The sequence below is a fragment of the Martes martes genome, assembly GCF_963455335.1.
Source record: "Martes martes genome assembly, chromosome: 15".
Taxonomy (NCBI): Eukaryota; Metazoa; Chordata; class Mammalia; order Carnivora; family Mustelidae; genus Martes; species Martes martes.
The window spans coordinates 27,177,959-27,194,766 of NC_137903.1; the positions used below are offsets into that span (position 1 = coordinate 27,177,959).

At 41.3% G+C, this 16,808-nt stretch overlaps 1 protein-coding gene across 2 annotated transcripts; it reads right to left on the reverse strand.

Annotated features, from left to right (window-relative positions):
* Positions 1 to 822: 822 nt before the first annotated feature.
* On the reverse strand, positions 823 to 14,772 carry TMEM183A (transmembrane protein 183A). 2 transcript variants are annotated; one of them, XM_080824024.1, is made up of 8 exons: positions 14,562 to 14,772; positions 14,276 to 14,365; positions 13,257 to 13,424; positions 8,616 to 8,772; positions 7,441 to 7,621; positions 4,928 to 5,008; positions 3,228 to 3,383; positions 823 to 1,529 (listed from the first exon to the last, which is right to left on the reverse strand). In XM_080824024.1, the coding sequence occupies exons 1-8, from the start codon at positions 14,668 to 14,670 to the stop codon at positions 1,344 to 1,346; spliced, it is 1,128 nt and encodes a 375-aa protein (XP_080680150.1). In that variant the 5' UTR covers positions 14,671 to 14,772; the 3' UTR covers positions 823 to 1,343. The 2 variants fall into 2 exon arrangements, with proteins under 2 accessions (XP_080680150.1, XP_080680149.1); XM_080824023.1 differs by having other exon boundaries at positions 8,616 to 8,775.
* Positions 14,773 to 16,808: the final 2,036 nt, after the last annotated feature.

Below are 16,808 nucleotides of genomic sequence, written 5' to 3' on the forward strand. Positions count from 1 at the left end.
GGTTAACTTGGAGGGCTAAGGAGGCAGGACAAGTAGCAAGGTTATCTTCTTAGCAAAAAGAAAATAAAACCAAAATCCTACCCCCGATCCTCTTCTCAGAGTACACCAGCTACAGCAAGCCCTCTAACAGGACATTAGCATTTCTGCAGGGATGAAAGTCCTGTAGGCACACAGGATGATGGGCAGCACAGGGCCTGGCAAAGCAGAATAAGGTCACTAAGTGCTTATAGTTCAGGAGGCTAGTTTTAACATGGGATGCATTTTTTTTTTTAAATGACCTTCAGCATAGTAAATGCCTTTCTAACAATTCAGTGGAAATATCATTGTGCTTCTTATCCTTCCTGCCTTTCTTGGTTAGTTTTACAATTTACTTAGAAACATATAATTTCAAAGACTCATCAATGTTATATACCTTTAAGACTGGTGAGGGATAAGGTATACCACAATCAAATTTTTATTCACCCTTTTACTTTCTTATCTACGTACACTCTGCCTAATCCCTTTTGCCACAATCTACCACAGGGAATGAAACTGAACTTTTTTAACTGTGGTATAGCAAAAAGACCTGGCCATAGGCGTTGGGTAAGTCACTGATGCAGTTTTCTCAACTACAGAATGGGAAGAGCATCCCTACCTTGCAGGATCATGAGAATTAGAGATATTTCGTAATGTTCCTGGTATAGTATGAAGGGCACAAAGTCATCATACCATCACTATCAAACCTCATGCAAAAAAAAATACCTAAAATCCAAAATTGGCAAAAGAATATTTACGCAATAAATATCCAAAAATTATTTTTAAAGAAAGATACACAAGTCAATCTTATAAGATTCTGAAAACCCTGTCACCTGCTTTATTTCTGGAGAAGGGTAAAGGGAGAAGAGAAAATATTCACTTGAATTTGAGGGGCAGCTTAATGGGAAACAGCAGTAGCAACAATTTCAGGCCTCAAAGGCTCCTCTCTGATCACAAGGGAATGCTGAAACTTCCTTGTTCGGAGATGGATGAGTTTAATTTTTCCCTACAGCACGATCATCCATTTTTGCTGGGATAAAAGAATAAAGAACAACAAACTCAATAGCACCAAATGGGGTTTAACACAGAAAATAGGGCCAGGTTTCTCCTTTCAAATGCAAATTTTTACATTAAAATATGTTTATAAATCATAGTTGTTTTTCCTCTTGATTCAATCCTTCTCCTTCCCCTAACAGGAGCCCCGGGGAACCGGAAGAGCATGTGCATTATTAACCAGATATACAATCCAGACACCCCTTCCAAACTGGAATCTGATTTCTAATGGACTGGCCTAGCTCAGGGCTGTCCTCAGGGACAGGAAGCAGTAACTATGCTCTCAGGGAGAACGGATACTGAGGATGCCACCAGTCAAAGAGTCGAACGCTGTGCACTGGGTCCAGGATGACTTGCACACCCTGTTCGCTGCGCAGTTTCTGACCACCATGGACAGGAGAATCTTGGAACACCAGTCTCACACGATGATGCCGCATGTCCGTGCTCACATTGATAGTAAACTAGGAGGAGAAAGCAAATTCAGTACCCAAATTAAACAACCTTGTTTTCCCAAGGCTCACTCTGAAATAAGACAGTCTAGATAAAATTTACACTAGGCCACAAAATGAAATTCTTCACATTTAAACTATGCTAAAGAAAGCCTCTCAAATGGCTGAATAAATTAGGATACATGCACATAGACTAGCACTGAAACCAATTTTTTAAAAGTGGGTTGGAACTATACAAAATGACTTGAAGGGGTTCTGATGAGATATTGTTGAGCAAGTCAAACAAGATGCATGAAACATACATCTGATCACATTTTTGGTAAAATATACCACCAATTCTCTAAATCTGTTTATGTATATGCTAGTCTGAACAGAATTATGTGAATATGAAGTCCATGGAATAGGAGTATATAACTAGGTTACTAATGTGACTTAACCTAGAGGGAGGGGTGAGGTGCCTAACAACCAAAACAGCATAAAAGATATAATCTCAAACAAAATTATTTAAGAGAATGGGTGTATACAAGTACATAACAGATACATGAAAGAACAGTTCCCGAAAGGTAAATAGTTATAGGCCAGTAAAAGCCTAGGTCACCCTTTACTTTCTCCATGTGCTTATGTATTATTTGAATTCTTTCCATGAAGCACAGATTATTTATTTCACCATTAAAAAAAGAATAAAGCTGGGTGCGTGGGTGGCTCAGTCAGTTAAGGATCTGCCTTCAGCTCAGGTCATGATCCTGGAGTCCCAGGATCAAGCCCTCTGTGGGGCTCCCTGCTCAGTGGGGAGTCTGCTTCTCCCTCTCCCTCTGCACTCCCCACCCCAGCTCTTATTCTCTCCCTCGCTCACTCTATCTCAAATGAATGAATGAATGAATGAATGAATGAATAAATAAATAAATAACAAAGCTATTTTCAGAGCAGAGTGGGAAACCCCACGTATCTCTGAACATAAGCCTAAAGGACAGAGAAAACAAACTGCATACACTCTCAAGTTCTCAACCCGGTTAAAATTTTTAAAAACCTGGAAAATATACCAGAGACATGTATGTTATTTACTAATCTAGTTCTTAGCTAACGCGTGAATAGTCATCATCACATAAGGGACAGAGCTGATCACCCTACATTTTAGTATTCCACTTATGACACCATAAGCAAGCCTCAAGGTCCTGACATCCAGTGCTCATATATAAGCCTCACTATTATCCCTGAAAGGATAGTTTCTCAAATATTAATGATCACTATGCAGAAGATGCAAAAACGTTCCCTTTACTATAAGAAGGAAACAGATAAAATATTCTCAGATATAATTAACTCCATTCCGGCGGCGCCTGGATGGCTCAGAGGGTTAAGCCTCTGCCTTTGGCTCAGGTTATGATCTCAGGGTCCTGGGATCGAGCCCCACATTGGGCTCTCTGCTCAGCGGGGAGCCTGCTTCCCTCTCTCTCTCTCTGCCTGCCTCTCTGCCTACTTGTGATCTCTGTCAAATAAATAAATAAAATCTTAAAAAAAAAGAAAAAGAATGAAACATCAATTTAAAAAAAAATAATAACTCCATTCCTAATGTACAAGTCTGCTTTCAGACTTTTAAAAAAACTATTCTTCAAAGATTTTCTCCTCAGTGGTTAAATTTACAAATTTCTTTCAAAACCTAGGTATAGTCAGAGTCTACAAAAGAGCTAAGGATGACACTCTGTCTCCACTTACCAGGGTAAATATCATTCCCATGACAATTGGAATAAAGATGAAATTGAGCGTGGTGACCTGTAGTAGGCAGCAGTCCTGGTCTGGGTTGGTATGAACATCTTCATACTGAATGGGAGGCTGCAACCCTCCGACACACTTGCTCTTTAATCTAGGGGACTGAACAGAACTGAGAATTACTCAAGCAGCTTAGAGGAAATACTGATACTCTAAGACTCCATCATCAGTGAAAATCCTACGGTTCTCTTTATACACATATTGGTTTCTATACAATTCAAGGAAAACCTGCCCTTGGAAAGAAGAGGATACGTATTTGGATAGGCAATGTGGTAGTGAGTATATGCTTCGTTTAGACGGTAGTTCCTGCCATCCAGCAAGAAATGGGAGCTTATAGTTCTATCAGAGGCTCCCCAATGTTTGAATCTGTGATCCCTCGTGAATCTTTGGACTCCAAAGAACATCTGCTGCACCAAAGGGCAGAAGCAGAAGTGGCCATCTAGTTCTAGGCACCATAAATGAAAGAACCACAAGTCTCAGAACTAAAGGAAACCAGAGCATTCACCTTCCTACATGTAGTTAGTTAATTCCGCTCTCAGCTTGAACCCTGCTGAGATCGCCCTGTGGCCCCTTCCCAGAAAGATCCTATGGTGGACTTTCCATCAACATCTAATGGACAGCACATTTGAAGAATCTTATTAAAAGCAAGTGACTAGAAACCAAAATTCTTCCCTAAAACCATGTTTATGAAAAAAATCAATGGAAAAATATGATTTACTTTAATACAAACTTAACTTGCCGGCCATCAAGTGCGGGATAACTAATCCTATCTGCAATGGGTCTCCTCAGTGAGATACTAAGGAGGGGAGACAGAAAGACAAAATGAGCTAGTGAGGGTAAGAATAAAGACAAGATCTTTAGACAAGACAAGGAGATCCTCTGTGGCCAAGATCTCAGGTACAGTCCAACCAAAAGGCAGAAACAGAGTAGAATACTATCTAGTCTTCTTATAAATAGCCTCCTAACAGCGGTCCCTTTCCTCACGATTTCCCCAAACGGCTTCAGGTATAAAATCACATCAATTTTTGTTGTTTGCAAATACATTTGTTTTGAAAAACAAAAAAGTTATAAGCAAATAACCTCACTACATTGCTATAACAAGTTTTCCCCTTTTTCCCACCTTTAGAAAGTCTTCACCTATACAGAAAGTTAACAAAATAGTAAATAAATTCCTGTATAGCCCCTACCATTAGATATTTTGCCAAATTTGCTTCCTCTCCTCCCACCTCTCATTTTATGTAGAAAATGGTGGAGGGGGGCAAAGTCATCTGAAAGGAACACTGACGCTCCACCCCTATTCAGCATGAATAAAGAATAAAGACATATATATAACCACAGTATCGTTATCACACCTAAGGAATTAACAATAATTTCATGTCATCTAACATTTACAGCATACTCAAATCTCTTGAATTGTCCCAAGTGTCTTTTATAGCCCTTTGTTCCCGGATCCAGTCCCCACTCATTCAGCTTTCACACTGCTGTGTCTCTTTCATACAGAACAATGCCTTTTACCCTTTCTTTTCCCGGCACTTTTGTAAATGTCGATGTGTCCTATTGGATTTTAATGAGGCAATTTTATGCCTAATGAAATTTATTAGGACAACATATTACCTGAAAAACAAAGAGAACATATGACTACATACCTGTTTTTTGAACTTAAAGTTGAACTCCCACATTGGTTCCTGTCTGTTCCCAACAATCTTTCTGCACCAGAAAAGTAAGCACTGTAAGAAAATAAAAATAAAATAAGCCAAAGATAAATAAATAAAAGACAGAAAAGGAAAAACTCAAAATAAGGTAATAAAAAATAATCAGTAAAAACCTGTCTGACAGCTCCAAGGCCAGCCACAGCCCCAATGCTGAGATTTCACTTTGGCACAGATAGAGAACCCCCCCCAATTTGACACTGGTGCAACATGAAAAGAGACAGTCCCAGCGCTATTCCGTAAAGAGAAGAGGGACCGACATAAGTCAACCTCAGATGCTATTCAGGGAAACCCCCACTGTTCTCATCGTTAAAGACAGAATCGAGACTGGGACATTCTCTGAGTCAGCAAGCCACTCCTCTATATGAAAATATAAGGGCAGCCAGCTGCCACCAGGCAAGATGATAACAAAGCCATAAGGCAGGCAGAGATGGCCGTTCCTGGAACAGGAGCAAGCCACTCAGGACCTTCTGGGAGCAGAGAGCCGGTGTGAAAACGACAGAGCTGGACTGAATTCGGTCTAGAGTAAGCCCCTCCATGAAAGTCAGGCTACAGCTAGGGTTAACACAAGAAGTTAAGTACCTCCCAGGGGATAAGGGGTGGGTCGTCCGCCGTGCCAGCTGTCCTGCCCTTCAGACATGCCCTGTACGTCCTGCTGTTCCATCAAAAATAATGGGCTTGGCTTTAAGGGGCAAATACTTCTGCTGCCATCACAGCGGCTCCAGTGTCCCATACAAGCTATGCTATTGAAAAGAGAGAGAGGGAGAATCAAATACGAAAAGCTGGAGTCCAGGAACCTGGGACAACTTCCTTTAGGCATGCTGCCAACTCCCTGAATGCCATGCGATCGTGGTTATACAAGTGGCAAGGCCATGCATGGGACACCTGTCACTGCAGGTCCCATATCCTCTTCAGAGATCTCTAACAACAAGGCACAAAAGCAGCAGCCAGGTGGCCTGGGCTTACTGTCTGGATTACAACCTTAGTTATCACCACCTTGACTTTTTATAATCTACTTGAAAAAAATTCATATACAGTGACAAGAATATGAAGACACAGGTACTTCCGATTTAGGCAGTAGCACTTGCATTGTGCACTGGAGCCGCTAGGATGTGTCAAGCATGAGGAGTTTGCCCAATGCTGCTCTACTCCCAGCAACTGATTCATACCTGGCATGGTTAGCTTTGGGATGATCCCCACTTCATCATAGTTGGTCTGATACTATCAAATGTTTCTGAGGGAGGGAAACTGCAAATGTGAGATGATACACTGTCCACTCGTATTACTAGCAGAAGCAGCTGCTGGGTGAAATTCTACTCGCCCCGCATTCTACTCCTGCCCTAAAGCCACCAGCTAGTGTGATATTAAACTGAGCTCAGCCCATGGCCCTGACCCTCTCAGTTTGCAACCTCTGAAGGAACCCTGATAATCTTGAGACCAATAGGACCCTTCCAATCAATATGTATCAGGTAGAATATTATCACACTGGAGCCAAACTAGGGGAGAAAAATCATTACAGAACATCCAAAACACAGAAACAAAATAGAAACAAAATAGAAGAGCAAAGAAAGTGCTATAAAACACCAGATTTGGGGTAGGAACAGAGTAATAAAAATTACTCACTAACTCAAAAGATAGAAAATTCAGACAATGGTATTAGTTGAAGGAGAAACAGGCTGAGACATCAACTTGCCTAAGTAATGGTATCTGTTGTACGGTCTAGTTTGGCAAAGGTGGGTTCATTGGATATTTCGTTATGGAGAAAAGGAGAAAGGGCCAAAGGTTAACAGACCTATTCACAAATCAAAAGAATGCCAAACACTTGAATACAATGTATGAATACAAACTACTGGGGAAATCCCAAGATATAAGATATAGCCTAAGACACAGGAAGAATTTAGAGTTAAAATCTGTGAGTGGGAATACCTTACAGTGCCCGAAATGACCTAGCCCAAAGCTTAGCAATAGTGGGCACTTAGCGTATGCTGAAGTCCATACCACAATCTTTTAAAGAGGTCAATAAGAAAGAAGAATCCCAGATATCAAGTCATGTTAGAAAAAGAAAATTACTAAGGTGTTCATATTGTATCTCTGCATCATGATTTATAGCACCCTGAAAGATTAACAGTTTACATCTACCATGTGAGTTGTGTTCTTCCTAACCCAGACCATCAAAATCATCTAAAGTGGTCCAATGTACAATGCATGAGAATAAATTAAAGAGAATAAAGAATATGTTAAAAGCACAAGAAAGCTTTAAGGTAAAGAGAAGAGGAGCCAGCCCAGCAGAGCAGGAATGTCTTAGAGAAGTGAAACCCTGAAGTTTACATTAGCCCCCTGGCAGCCTGGGACCAAAAACCCTAGCCCTCCCCATCAAGGAAGCCAGAGATAAGCTGTATTAACAGGCCCACCACATCATTAGTTAGGCCCCAACAATAATTCGCACTTACTTTGGAATTCTTTAATGTGCTGGGAGTACTTTCTGGAATGGCTGGATTCTTGGAGATTCGAGCAGCAAATGGCTCGTACATATGGTATAGAGATCGGATCACACACGCCCGGAGACAGCGCAGCTTCTCCATTGACTCTGGTCGCAGGCGCAAAGGCAGAGAGGCATCCAGCGTGTAGTGCCTGAAACATGACACATTACTCCTACCAATATGTGACCTGTCTCCCCTGCTCTAGCTCAGTCTCCCAGGACTCCTGGTCTCTGTATGAACTTAATTACACTATTCTACTGGCCAATAGTTAGCTTGGCCCCAGTGTTCTCTCATACATACATACATACATACACATACACATACACACACACACACACACACACACACACACATCACCACCTCCTTCGTTTCTCAGCTACTTTTGCTTCTTTGCTATGCAAAACCCAATTCACATACATCTTTTAATCCTTCCCTCCATCCATGTTAAAATTTTAAATCCTATTTTACTCTAAAAAATGGCAAGTCTCAGACTTGACATCGGTACAATATACTTCAGTTGCTCAAAAGGAATGTGTACTGAAGAGCCACCAGGTTCTCCCACCACAGGTCTCGGCAAGTTCTCTACACCATTCCACTTCAACATCCCTTCCCACAACATCCTGAATGACAGTTTATAATCTTCATTACACTTCTGCACCCAGTATCAAAAGCTAGCTGTCTGAGTAATCCTATCATTCACTCCCTCCTCAGCACTACGACTATACCTTCAGCAGCATGAGTACAAAAACTCTATGATACTTCAAGATAACTACCAATAAGAAACATCTAATCCAGTTAGAAAGGTAAGTAGATAGGCATCTGCAGCTTTTGGAAATTCTAGCTAAGATAAACTTCTGAAGACAAGTCAAACACGGCTTTTTAAGACTTGAAGCAAGACTTTTTGCTCCAAGTGGATACTGGATGGGGGAAGGGGACAACCATAGGGAAGACAATTACCTGGATGAATTAATAATATCAAACTTAAATTTAAATTAGATAAGGGCTCAAGGAGTCCAAAGCTAGGCTCATGCCCAGGCATGGAGTAAAGAAAATGAAAAGAGGTCACCATCCAGGGAGCAGCTCCAAATCACAAACAGCAATGAAACCAGCTACACAGATAACAGAGTGAGTCTCTGTGGTCGCACCTTCGGTACAACCTGGTCCAAAAGGCAGCAGTGCAAGTGACAGTCCAGGCATTCTTACAAATCAGGGAAAAATTCACAATGTCCTCAGGACGGATATAGGAGGCCAGCAATAACCAAATATCCATGGGATACTCTTCTCCTCCAGCCCCGTCCAGGTCTTCTGAAACAGAAAAAAAAAAAAAATTATAACATTTTACCTTCAATTACGTACATACTAAGGACCCCAATCATCTCAATTCTCCCAGGGCTTGCACAGTTAAGAAAACAGTTTTAAATAGGTGCAACAAAGCCTCTCAGTCTCAAGATTTCCGGCTGCTTCTAGCTGCTGGAAACTTTTGTTTCCTATTGCCCAAGTGACTGGGTCTCATTCTTCAGGCTTTTCTTCAACAACAATTATTCACACACTATTTTGAAGTTTTCAAAGTTTTTCAAAATTTTGCACACATTACTATCATTCCATTCTAACAATTCTTCAACGGAAATAAGGAAAATATTCCTGTGCCCTTTTCACTAGTAAGAAGATATAACCTCACCACTAGTTAAGGTAAAAAGACCCAGGGTTTCCACTCTAAATTCCAGCTTTGCATCATAAACTCTGCCCTGATATCCCTCCTGGTCCCCTTCCACCAAACACTTTCTTCAGTTCAGTCATTTAACACAACAACTGATTTTAAGATGGTATGAGGAAACATCAAGTATAAGCTCAGTAAAACACCCAGTACGTTACGGTATATTTTCATTACTCAATAAATGCCTGTAACGTTTCTTTCCTTCTAGTTCCTCATTTCATTGCCAGTTTGAGCTATGACTCCAGCCACAGGGGTTCAGTACTCACAGATACCCTGTGACAATGTATCCCCACCTCCTCCTCTTTCAGACTTTGTTAGGGTTCATTCTCTTGACCCTGAGGTCCACACTCAACAAATACACTTGCATCTGGGCAAATCCTACTTCTAGTCTGTAATTCGGACCTAGTTCACAGAACTATCCAAAAACCAGCTTTCTTCTTTCTGTTTCCTGGGCAAAAAGACGCTACACTACCTCCCCAAAGCTGCCTCTACTTTTCGAGCTAACGGCAGCAGTATGACTCAGTCAGGTTATTGCACTGGGTTCTTCATAAGTCTAAAACGACATCCTCTTTTCTGGTTCCTAATCTTCCCTGTAATCTCCAGTGACCACTGAAGGCTTGGTCCTACCATGTTTGAGCCCCATCTTCTCCCACATTAAGTCTCTCTCTGAAAGAGAAGGTAAATGACTATCAGTATTTCTCCCACTGAGATCCATCACAACTTTTACATAGCAGAGTGCTATTAAAAAATGTTCCGTCTTTAGTGACATAACTCAATAATTACTGATGAGAAATAATTGTCAGTGTTTTAAGCAACATTATCAAGAAATTTCAAAATGGAGATGCCTGGGTGGCTAAGTCAGTTAAGCATCTACCTTTGGCTCAGGTCATGATCCCAGGGTCCTGGGATCGAGTCCCACACTGGGCTCCCTGCTTAGCCGGGAGCCTGCTGCTCTCCCTGCTTGTGCACGCACACTCTCTCTTTCTGACACATAAATAAATAAAATACTTTTTTAAAAAAAAGGAAAAGGAAAGAAAGAAATTTCAAAATATAGGAAATGGAATCAGTAAAACTCCAGAGATAAACCATGAAGGACAGAAAGAACTTTGATAGGTACAGGTTAAGAGCAAAAGTATTCCAACTGAAATAAACAGCTAACAGGAAGCCCAGATACTTAGAAAAACAAAATACATGTGATGGCAATAAAGAGAGAAGTTTAACAGAATTTTGATGCTATCAAGAAATTACCGTAAACTTTTTTAGACATGATTAATTTTTTTTGTTGTTGCTAAAGAGTATCTTTCTTTTGCAGGGAACTACCAAAACATTTAGAGATAATAATAAAATACCTGGAAACTATTTCAGAATAATATACAGTGGGTGTGTTGGAGTTGGGGAATAGTGGCTGAAACAAAAATGGCCATGAGTCAGTAAGTGTTAATGCTGGGTAAGAGCTAGATGGGATTCCTTGTACCATTCTCTCTTCTACTGTATTTGTTTCATTAAAAAGAAGCTAAAATATGGGGGAAAAAACAACCAGTCTGACTAGAATAAAGGAACCTAATGGGAGTAAAGCAGAGCAAACTAAAAAATGAATTATAGTTAAAAGTCTGTAAGCCAAAAAGCATATATCTGATAAGCGACTAGTATCATGAATATACAAAGAATTCCCACAATTCAGTAATTGAAAGATAACCCAAGTTTTAAATGGGCAAAGGAGGGCACCTAGGTGGCTCAGTAGGTTAAGCACCTGCCTTCCGCTGAGGTCATGATCTCAGAGTCCTGGGATGGAGTCCCATGTCAGGCTCCCTGGTCAGCAAGGAGTCGGCTTCTCCTTCCCCACCCATCCCCCAGCTTGTACTCTCTTATACCCGATCTCTCTCTCAAATAAATAAAATCTTTTTTTTTTTTTAAAGATTTTATGTATTCATTTGAGAGAGAAAGAGAGCACAAGAAGGGGAAGAGGCAGAGAGAGGAAAAAGCAGACTTTCCGCTGAGCAGGGAGCCCGACATGGGACTGGATCCCAGGACCCAGGATCATAACCTGAGCTGAAGGCAGATGCCTAACCATCTGAGCCACCCAGGCATCCCTCAAATAAATAAAATCTTTAAAAAAAAGATGGGCAAAGGGTTTGAATAGACATTTCTTCTTCTCTTAAGAAGACATACAAATGAGCAACAAGCACACGTAAAAAGATGCTCAACATCATTAGCCATCAAAGAAATGCAAATCCAAACCATGAGATACCACAAGATATCCACTAAAATGGCTATGATTTAAAAAGTCAGACAATAACAAGTGTTGGTGAGAATGTAAAGAAACTTTAACTCTTCGCACATTGCTGGTGGAATGTAAAATGGAAACCTCAAAAAACACACCAGCAGGGTGCCTGGGTGACTTAGTCAGTTAGTTAAATGTCTGCCTTTAGCTCAGATCATGATCACAGGGTCCTGGGATTGAGCCCCATGTTGGGCTCCCTGCTCAGCAGGGAGTCTGCTTCTCCCTCTCCCTCTGCCCCTCCCACTGGCTCATGCTCTCTCATGCTCTCTCAAATAAATAAATAAAATCTTTAAAAACACATACACACTGACAATTATTCAAGAAGTTAAACTAGAGTTATCATGTGATTCAGCACTTTTACTCCAACCCAACAGAAATGAAAATATATATCCATGCAAAAACTTGTCCAAGAATGTTCAAAGCAGCATTATTCAAAATAGCCAACTGAAAAAAACACTGAAGGACTGATATATCCTACAAAATGAATGAACTTGAAAACACGCTAAGTGAAAAAAGCTAGACACAAAAGGCCACATATTATGTTATTCTATTTACATGAAATATCCAGAAGAGGCAAATCTATAGAGACAGAAATTAAATTAGTGGTCAGGGGGGTGGGTGAGGGGGAGTGGGAGGGTTGAGAGAGAATAAGGAATAATGCTAATAGGTCTAGAGTAACAGAAATGTTCTAAACTTAAATCACGTTGACAGCTGCACAACCATGTGAACACACTAAAACCACTGAATTGTACACTTTAAAAAAATGAATTTTATGTCAATAAAGATGTTTTAAAAGTCTGGAAACTGTTCTATGGAGTGTGCCCAAAAACAAAACAGAGCGAGATAAGTCTCTAATAGCATGGTGATGATGGGTAGGGATTTCAAGCAAGAAATTAAAAAACAAAGAAGTGTGAGGAATGTCAGTATTAATTTTGGCCTTCTGGAAAACAATGGTTTCGCTGAAAATAGCTGGCATAATTGCAAAGTGATGACAGTTCATTAATTATCAATTATTTCAATGTATTTCAGTAAATACAAATGTCTGTTATCTGACTCTCAAGTACAGGTAAAAATTCTGGTAGATCTGAGACCAAAAATACATATATCACTTATTATATCAGCTTCCCCCAACTCTAGCTGATCACTGGAACCAGATTAGCTTTAAGAATAGCTATTCTGGGTACTAACCCAAGAAAGTCTGATTCATTAAGTCTAGAGCAAACCACTGCATGGAGGTTTGGCATATTATATACTATTAGTTTATTTTTCTTTGTTTCCTTTGTGTGAGTTTTATTGCCCTTAGATATAAAATCACATATTTTTCTATTTCCCACAGTATCTATTAGAAATAAAGCAGACACTAATAATTGCAGAGCACTTAAAAGTCCATAGTAATATCTAACTCCAGCTGAAATGAAATCGGTTATATACAATCCACATACTTGGGAAAACATTTTTTTTTTCACATTTTTTATTCCTTACCTGTTCAGAAATCCAGAAATGTAAAGATTTTTTGTTTTCATGTTACCATATGGGTTTTCACCTAATAATGACATGTTCTCGGAGAATGGCTATTATATTCGAGTCTAGAGCTCCAGAAATCTGACTCTGACCAATCTCCTTTCTTCTTAAATGTAGACAAAATAGAAAGCCCTGGTATATTAAACCTGTCCCACTACTAAGATCCAAACCCTGGTTCTCCACTGGTATCACCTCTTAATGCTACTGAAGTAAACAGCTTCAAGTTATCACCACAGACAGGACTAATTCAAAAGCAAACAAGCCCTGTACCTTTGTGCCTCTTGCTTTTCTTTTTTCTGGAGACGGTTCTCTCACGGATGCTCTCCTCCTGGGCATCCATCTCATCACTGCTGTCAATGATGTCACAGGGTTCACCAACCCCAGAAAGAGCTTCCACTGCAGGAACCTGGGAGGCTTCCAAGCCACAAAGAGATTTTACTAGAAGAAAATAAGGGGAGAATGAGATGGCAGAGTCCCATCCAGAAATACAAATGACTTAAGACAGGATGAGGACAAGGAAAAGAGTGGGGGGAAGCAATAGTGTGAGTGAGTCTGCTGTAGAAAGGTTGAGAACTAAAAAGAAAGAAATTTTAGCATTTAAATACTAAAAACTGGAAAGCAATAAACAAACTGACCCCAAAGTTGCAGAGATTGACTCCTTAAAAGTGTCAACTTCAGACCTGAAGAAAAAGGGAGTGCATTATTCTCCCACTATAAGCCCTGCAGGATAAAAACAAAAAGTGAACGCTATTCTCATTTGTGTAAGTTCTGAGGAGCAATGTTTGAGAGAAAATGAAGCCAATCTGACCCTGTTCCTAAGCTGGAGACTAGATGTCATAAAAGCACAAGTCTCAGGGATCTGTGAGTAAAAGGCTTGAAACTTAAGAGAAACGTGAGAAAAGGAAAAGCATACTTCAGGGTGATTACACAAAAAAGCAAGCTGCAGAACAAGTGGAGAATATATGTGAATCACAGGAAAAAGATGAATAACCAAGAAGAAAGCAGTGGAAACTACAGAAGAGTACGCAAAGATTTTTTTTCTTTTTTTTTTTTTTTTTGGATGCAAAGACAGAAATAAAGTATTTCTGCTACAGAAACTGCTACTGCTCTTGGCTAATCCTCCCGTTCCCCTCCTCCGAATACATGACGGGCCACTGAAGACCGCAAACACGTTCACGGGAGGATGCTCAAAGGATTTTGCAAGAAAAACACTGAGGCGGAGTTCCAGGAAATAAAACACCTAGTTCTGCCTTCCCGGCCCGAGTCCCAAAGACTCGTCGGCAGCCTACCTTCCTGCTGCACAGCATTGGCGACGGCTTTCTTGACCCGTCCAGACCTCACGACCGCCGGATCCGAGTTGGCATAATCCGCCACGGTCACTGAAATACAGCAACAACCCTCAAAGGAGGAGGCCTTCGCTCCGTCAGCGTCCTCTCCGCCGAGACCTCCTGCACCTGCAGGTCCCCGGCCCCAGCGCCCTCCCGTTACAGGCAAGCGAGCGCTCGCCTCGGCGCTGTCCAGCCCCCTCCCTGCCGCCAGGACCCAGCCTTTCAACGCCCCCGCCCCCTCACCCACCTCGTCCAGAGCAGGCGTCGTGGGCCCGGAACTTGAGTCGCTTCCCTCTCTTGGGCATGGCGACCGTGTCGGGGCGAGGCCGGCCTAGCAGGCCGGGCCCCCGGGCCATGTCTTGGGCCGGAGAGCCGGCTCCGGGAGCCGCGCGCCAGCTCCGCCCGGCTCAGCGGCCATCCCGCACCGGAGTCCGCAGCTCTCGCGAGGACTTAGGCCCGGGCCCCGTGTAGCGTTGGCAGTCCACGCCCCATACGGAAACCAATCACTGCCTGGCCTGCGGAGGACGTCATCATCCCGCGCCTACGGATTACCTACCCCGGGGTCCGGTAGGCAATCGATCTGTGTGTGTGGATTGAGGTTTTTCTGGGCAGTGTGGGATTTCGCCGCACCTTCGGTGAGGTGATTGGTGTCTCAGACCTGGATCCCACGCCCGTGCTGACTAAAACTGAGTTTACACCCTGGTCGCCAAGATTTTTCAGCTACTGCGTCCGTCCACACAGTGTCCACACACTGTTCGCTTCAGCACCCAAAGGTCCGTACGTTGTCGCCTTGGTGCTTCTATTCCAACATGAGTCTGTAAAGAGTCTTCACTCTTATTTCTTATACAAAATCTATAAAGTTCTGAGTTCTCAAAATGGAGGGAGGGGTTCTTAAAAGTTTTTCGATGGACCACCATCCTCCAAACAAAATTCTAGAAGGATCGATGAGAAAAGAAAATTGTCATTCCTTTGTATTGAGAGAGAAGAAGTCACAGTGTAGGTTACAGAACTGCAAGGGAGCAGGATCCTGGACGGGTAGCGCTAGTACCAATAAGAAGCTATTTCTTGTTCTGAGTTGTGTTCTTTGTCCTCACTTCCTTGCAGGTCTCAAAAGGTGCTGGTCCAGGTCTTGAGAAGCCAGACATCCAACCTGCTGGACCCACCCTAAGATATTTAGGAAACTCGGGGTTTTTTTGTTTTGTTTTTTAAGATTTTATTTATTTATTTGACAGAGAGCACAGGTAGGCACAGTGGCAGGCAGAGGGAGAGGGAGAAGCAGGCTCTCCGCAGAGCAGGGAGGCGGTTGTGGGACTCAGTCCCAGGACCCTGGGATTATGACCTGAGCGGAAGGCAGACACTTAACCAACTGAGCCACCCAGGCGCCCTAGGAAACTCTTGTTTTTAATGGGATTGCGTAATACATAAGAGTGCATTAGGAGCAAACCACTGTCCTAACGTTGTCCTAATAGGCTTGAATCAATTAGGAATTATAATTGGAGCTGAATATAATTGATTATAATTGTGAACTATTCAAATTTAATTTATCTAAAGGCATAACATAAAACAAGGATCCAATAGACTGTTAGCTAAAAATTGTTGCAAATAATTTTCCATGTATACATAATTCATGTTTGTTGTCAAGTTCAAAATGCAGCTGATAAGCACTGAGCCTTATCATTTCACAATGTTATCAATAAAAAATTAATAAGGCCAACGTTCGTGTAGATTTCTGCTGATGTGGCACTTTGCTGAAAACACTCAGGGATCAGGACTCCGGAGGAAATCAAAGGTGCAAAAGATAAAAAAGTCCTATTAAAATGCTGTCACTGTTGCAGACTTAAAGGGTTTAACTGAAATGTTCCCATTTTCAACAGTGTGCACTAGTACTTTAATGCATTGGAATGAAAGAAGTGCTAATCCCAAAACTGTTTATTTCACCTTTCAAATTTTCAAGAATGAGAAATAAGGCCTCTCAGATCGTTAAGTCCTTTGGCCACTTGAGTGGAACAAAATACCTATAGGTCTTTTATTCCACTTTTTATTAAAAAGCAATAACTTTTAATTAGTACCACTGTTAGCTTCCAGATCCAAAACACAGGTTCTTTTTAGAAAGACAAGTTGTAAACATTACTAAAAGAGCCGTTGTATCTAAATGCAAGTAGCATGTAGCTATTAACCTAGTATTAAGAAGGAAGGAGAATGTTCTGAAGTCTTTGTCCTCAACAAAGTGGAAAAATTAAGGACAATACATGAATACAGAGAGCATTAGGATGCTATCTTTCTAAGTTATATCCATCCTACTTTGGGGGTATTAAGTCATCCTTTATTTTAGTAAATGTACTAAATGTACTATCATTTAGTAGTAAATGATAGTGGTGGTGGTTGGTTTTTTGAGGTCCTTTCTTGTCAAAACTTAAAAGTGGCAAATCTATGCTGTTTATCAGAATCTTCTTTTAAATTTTAATAGCCTATGAAGTCCTAAGCCTAGGAACCA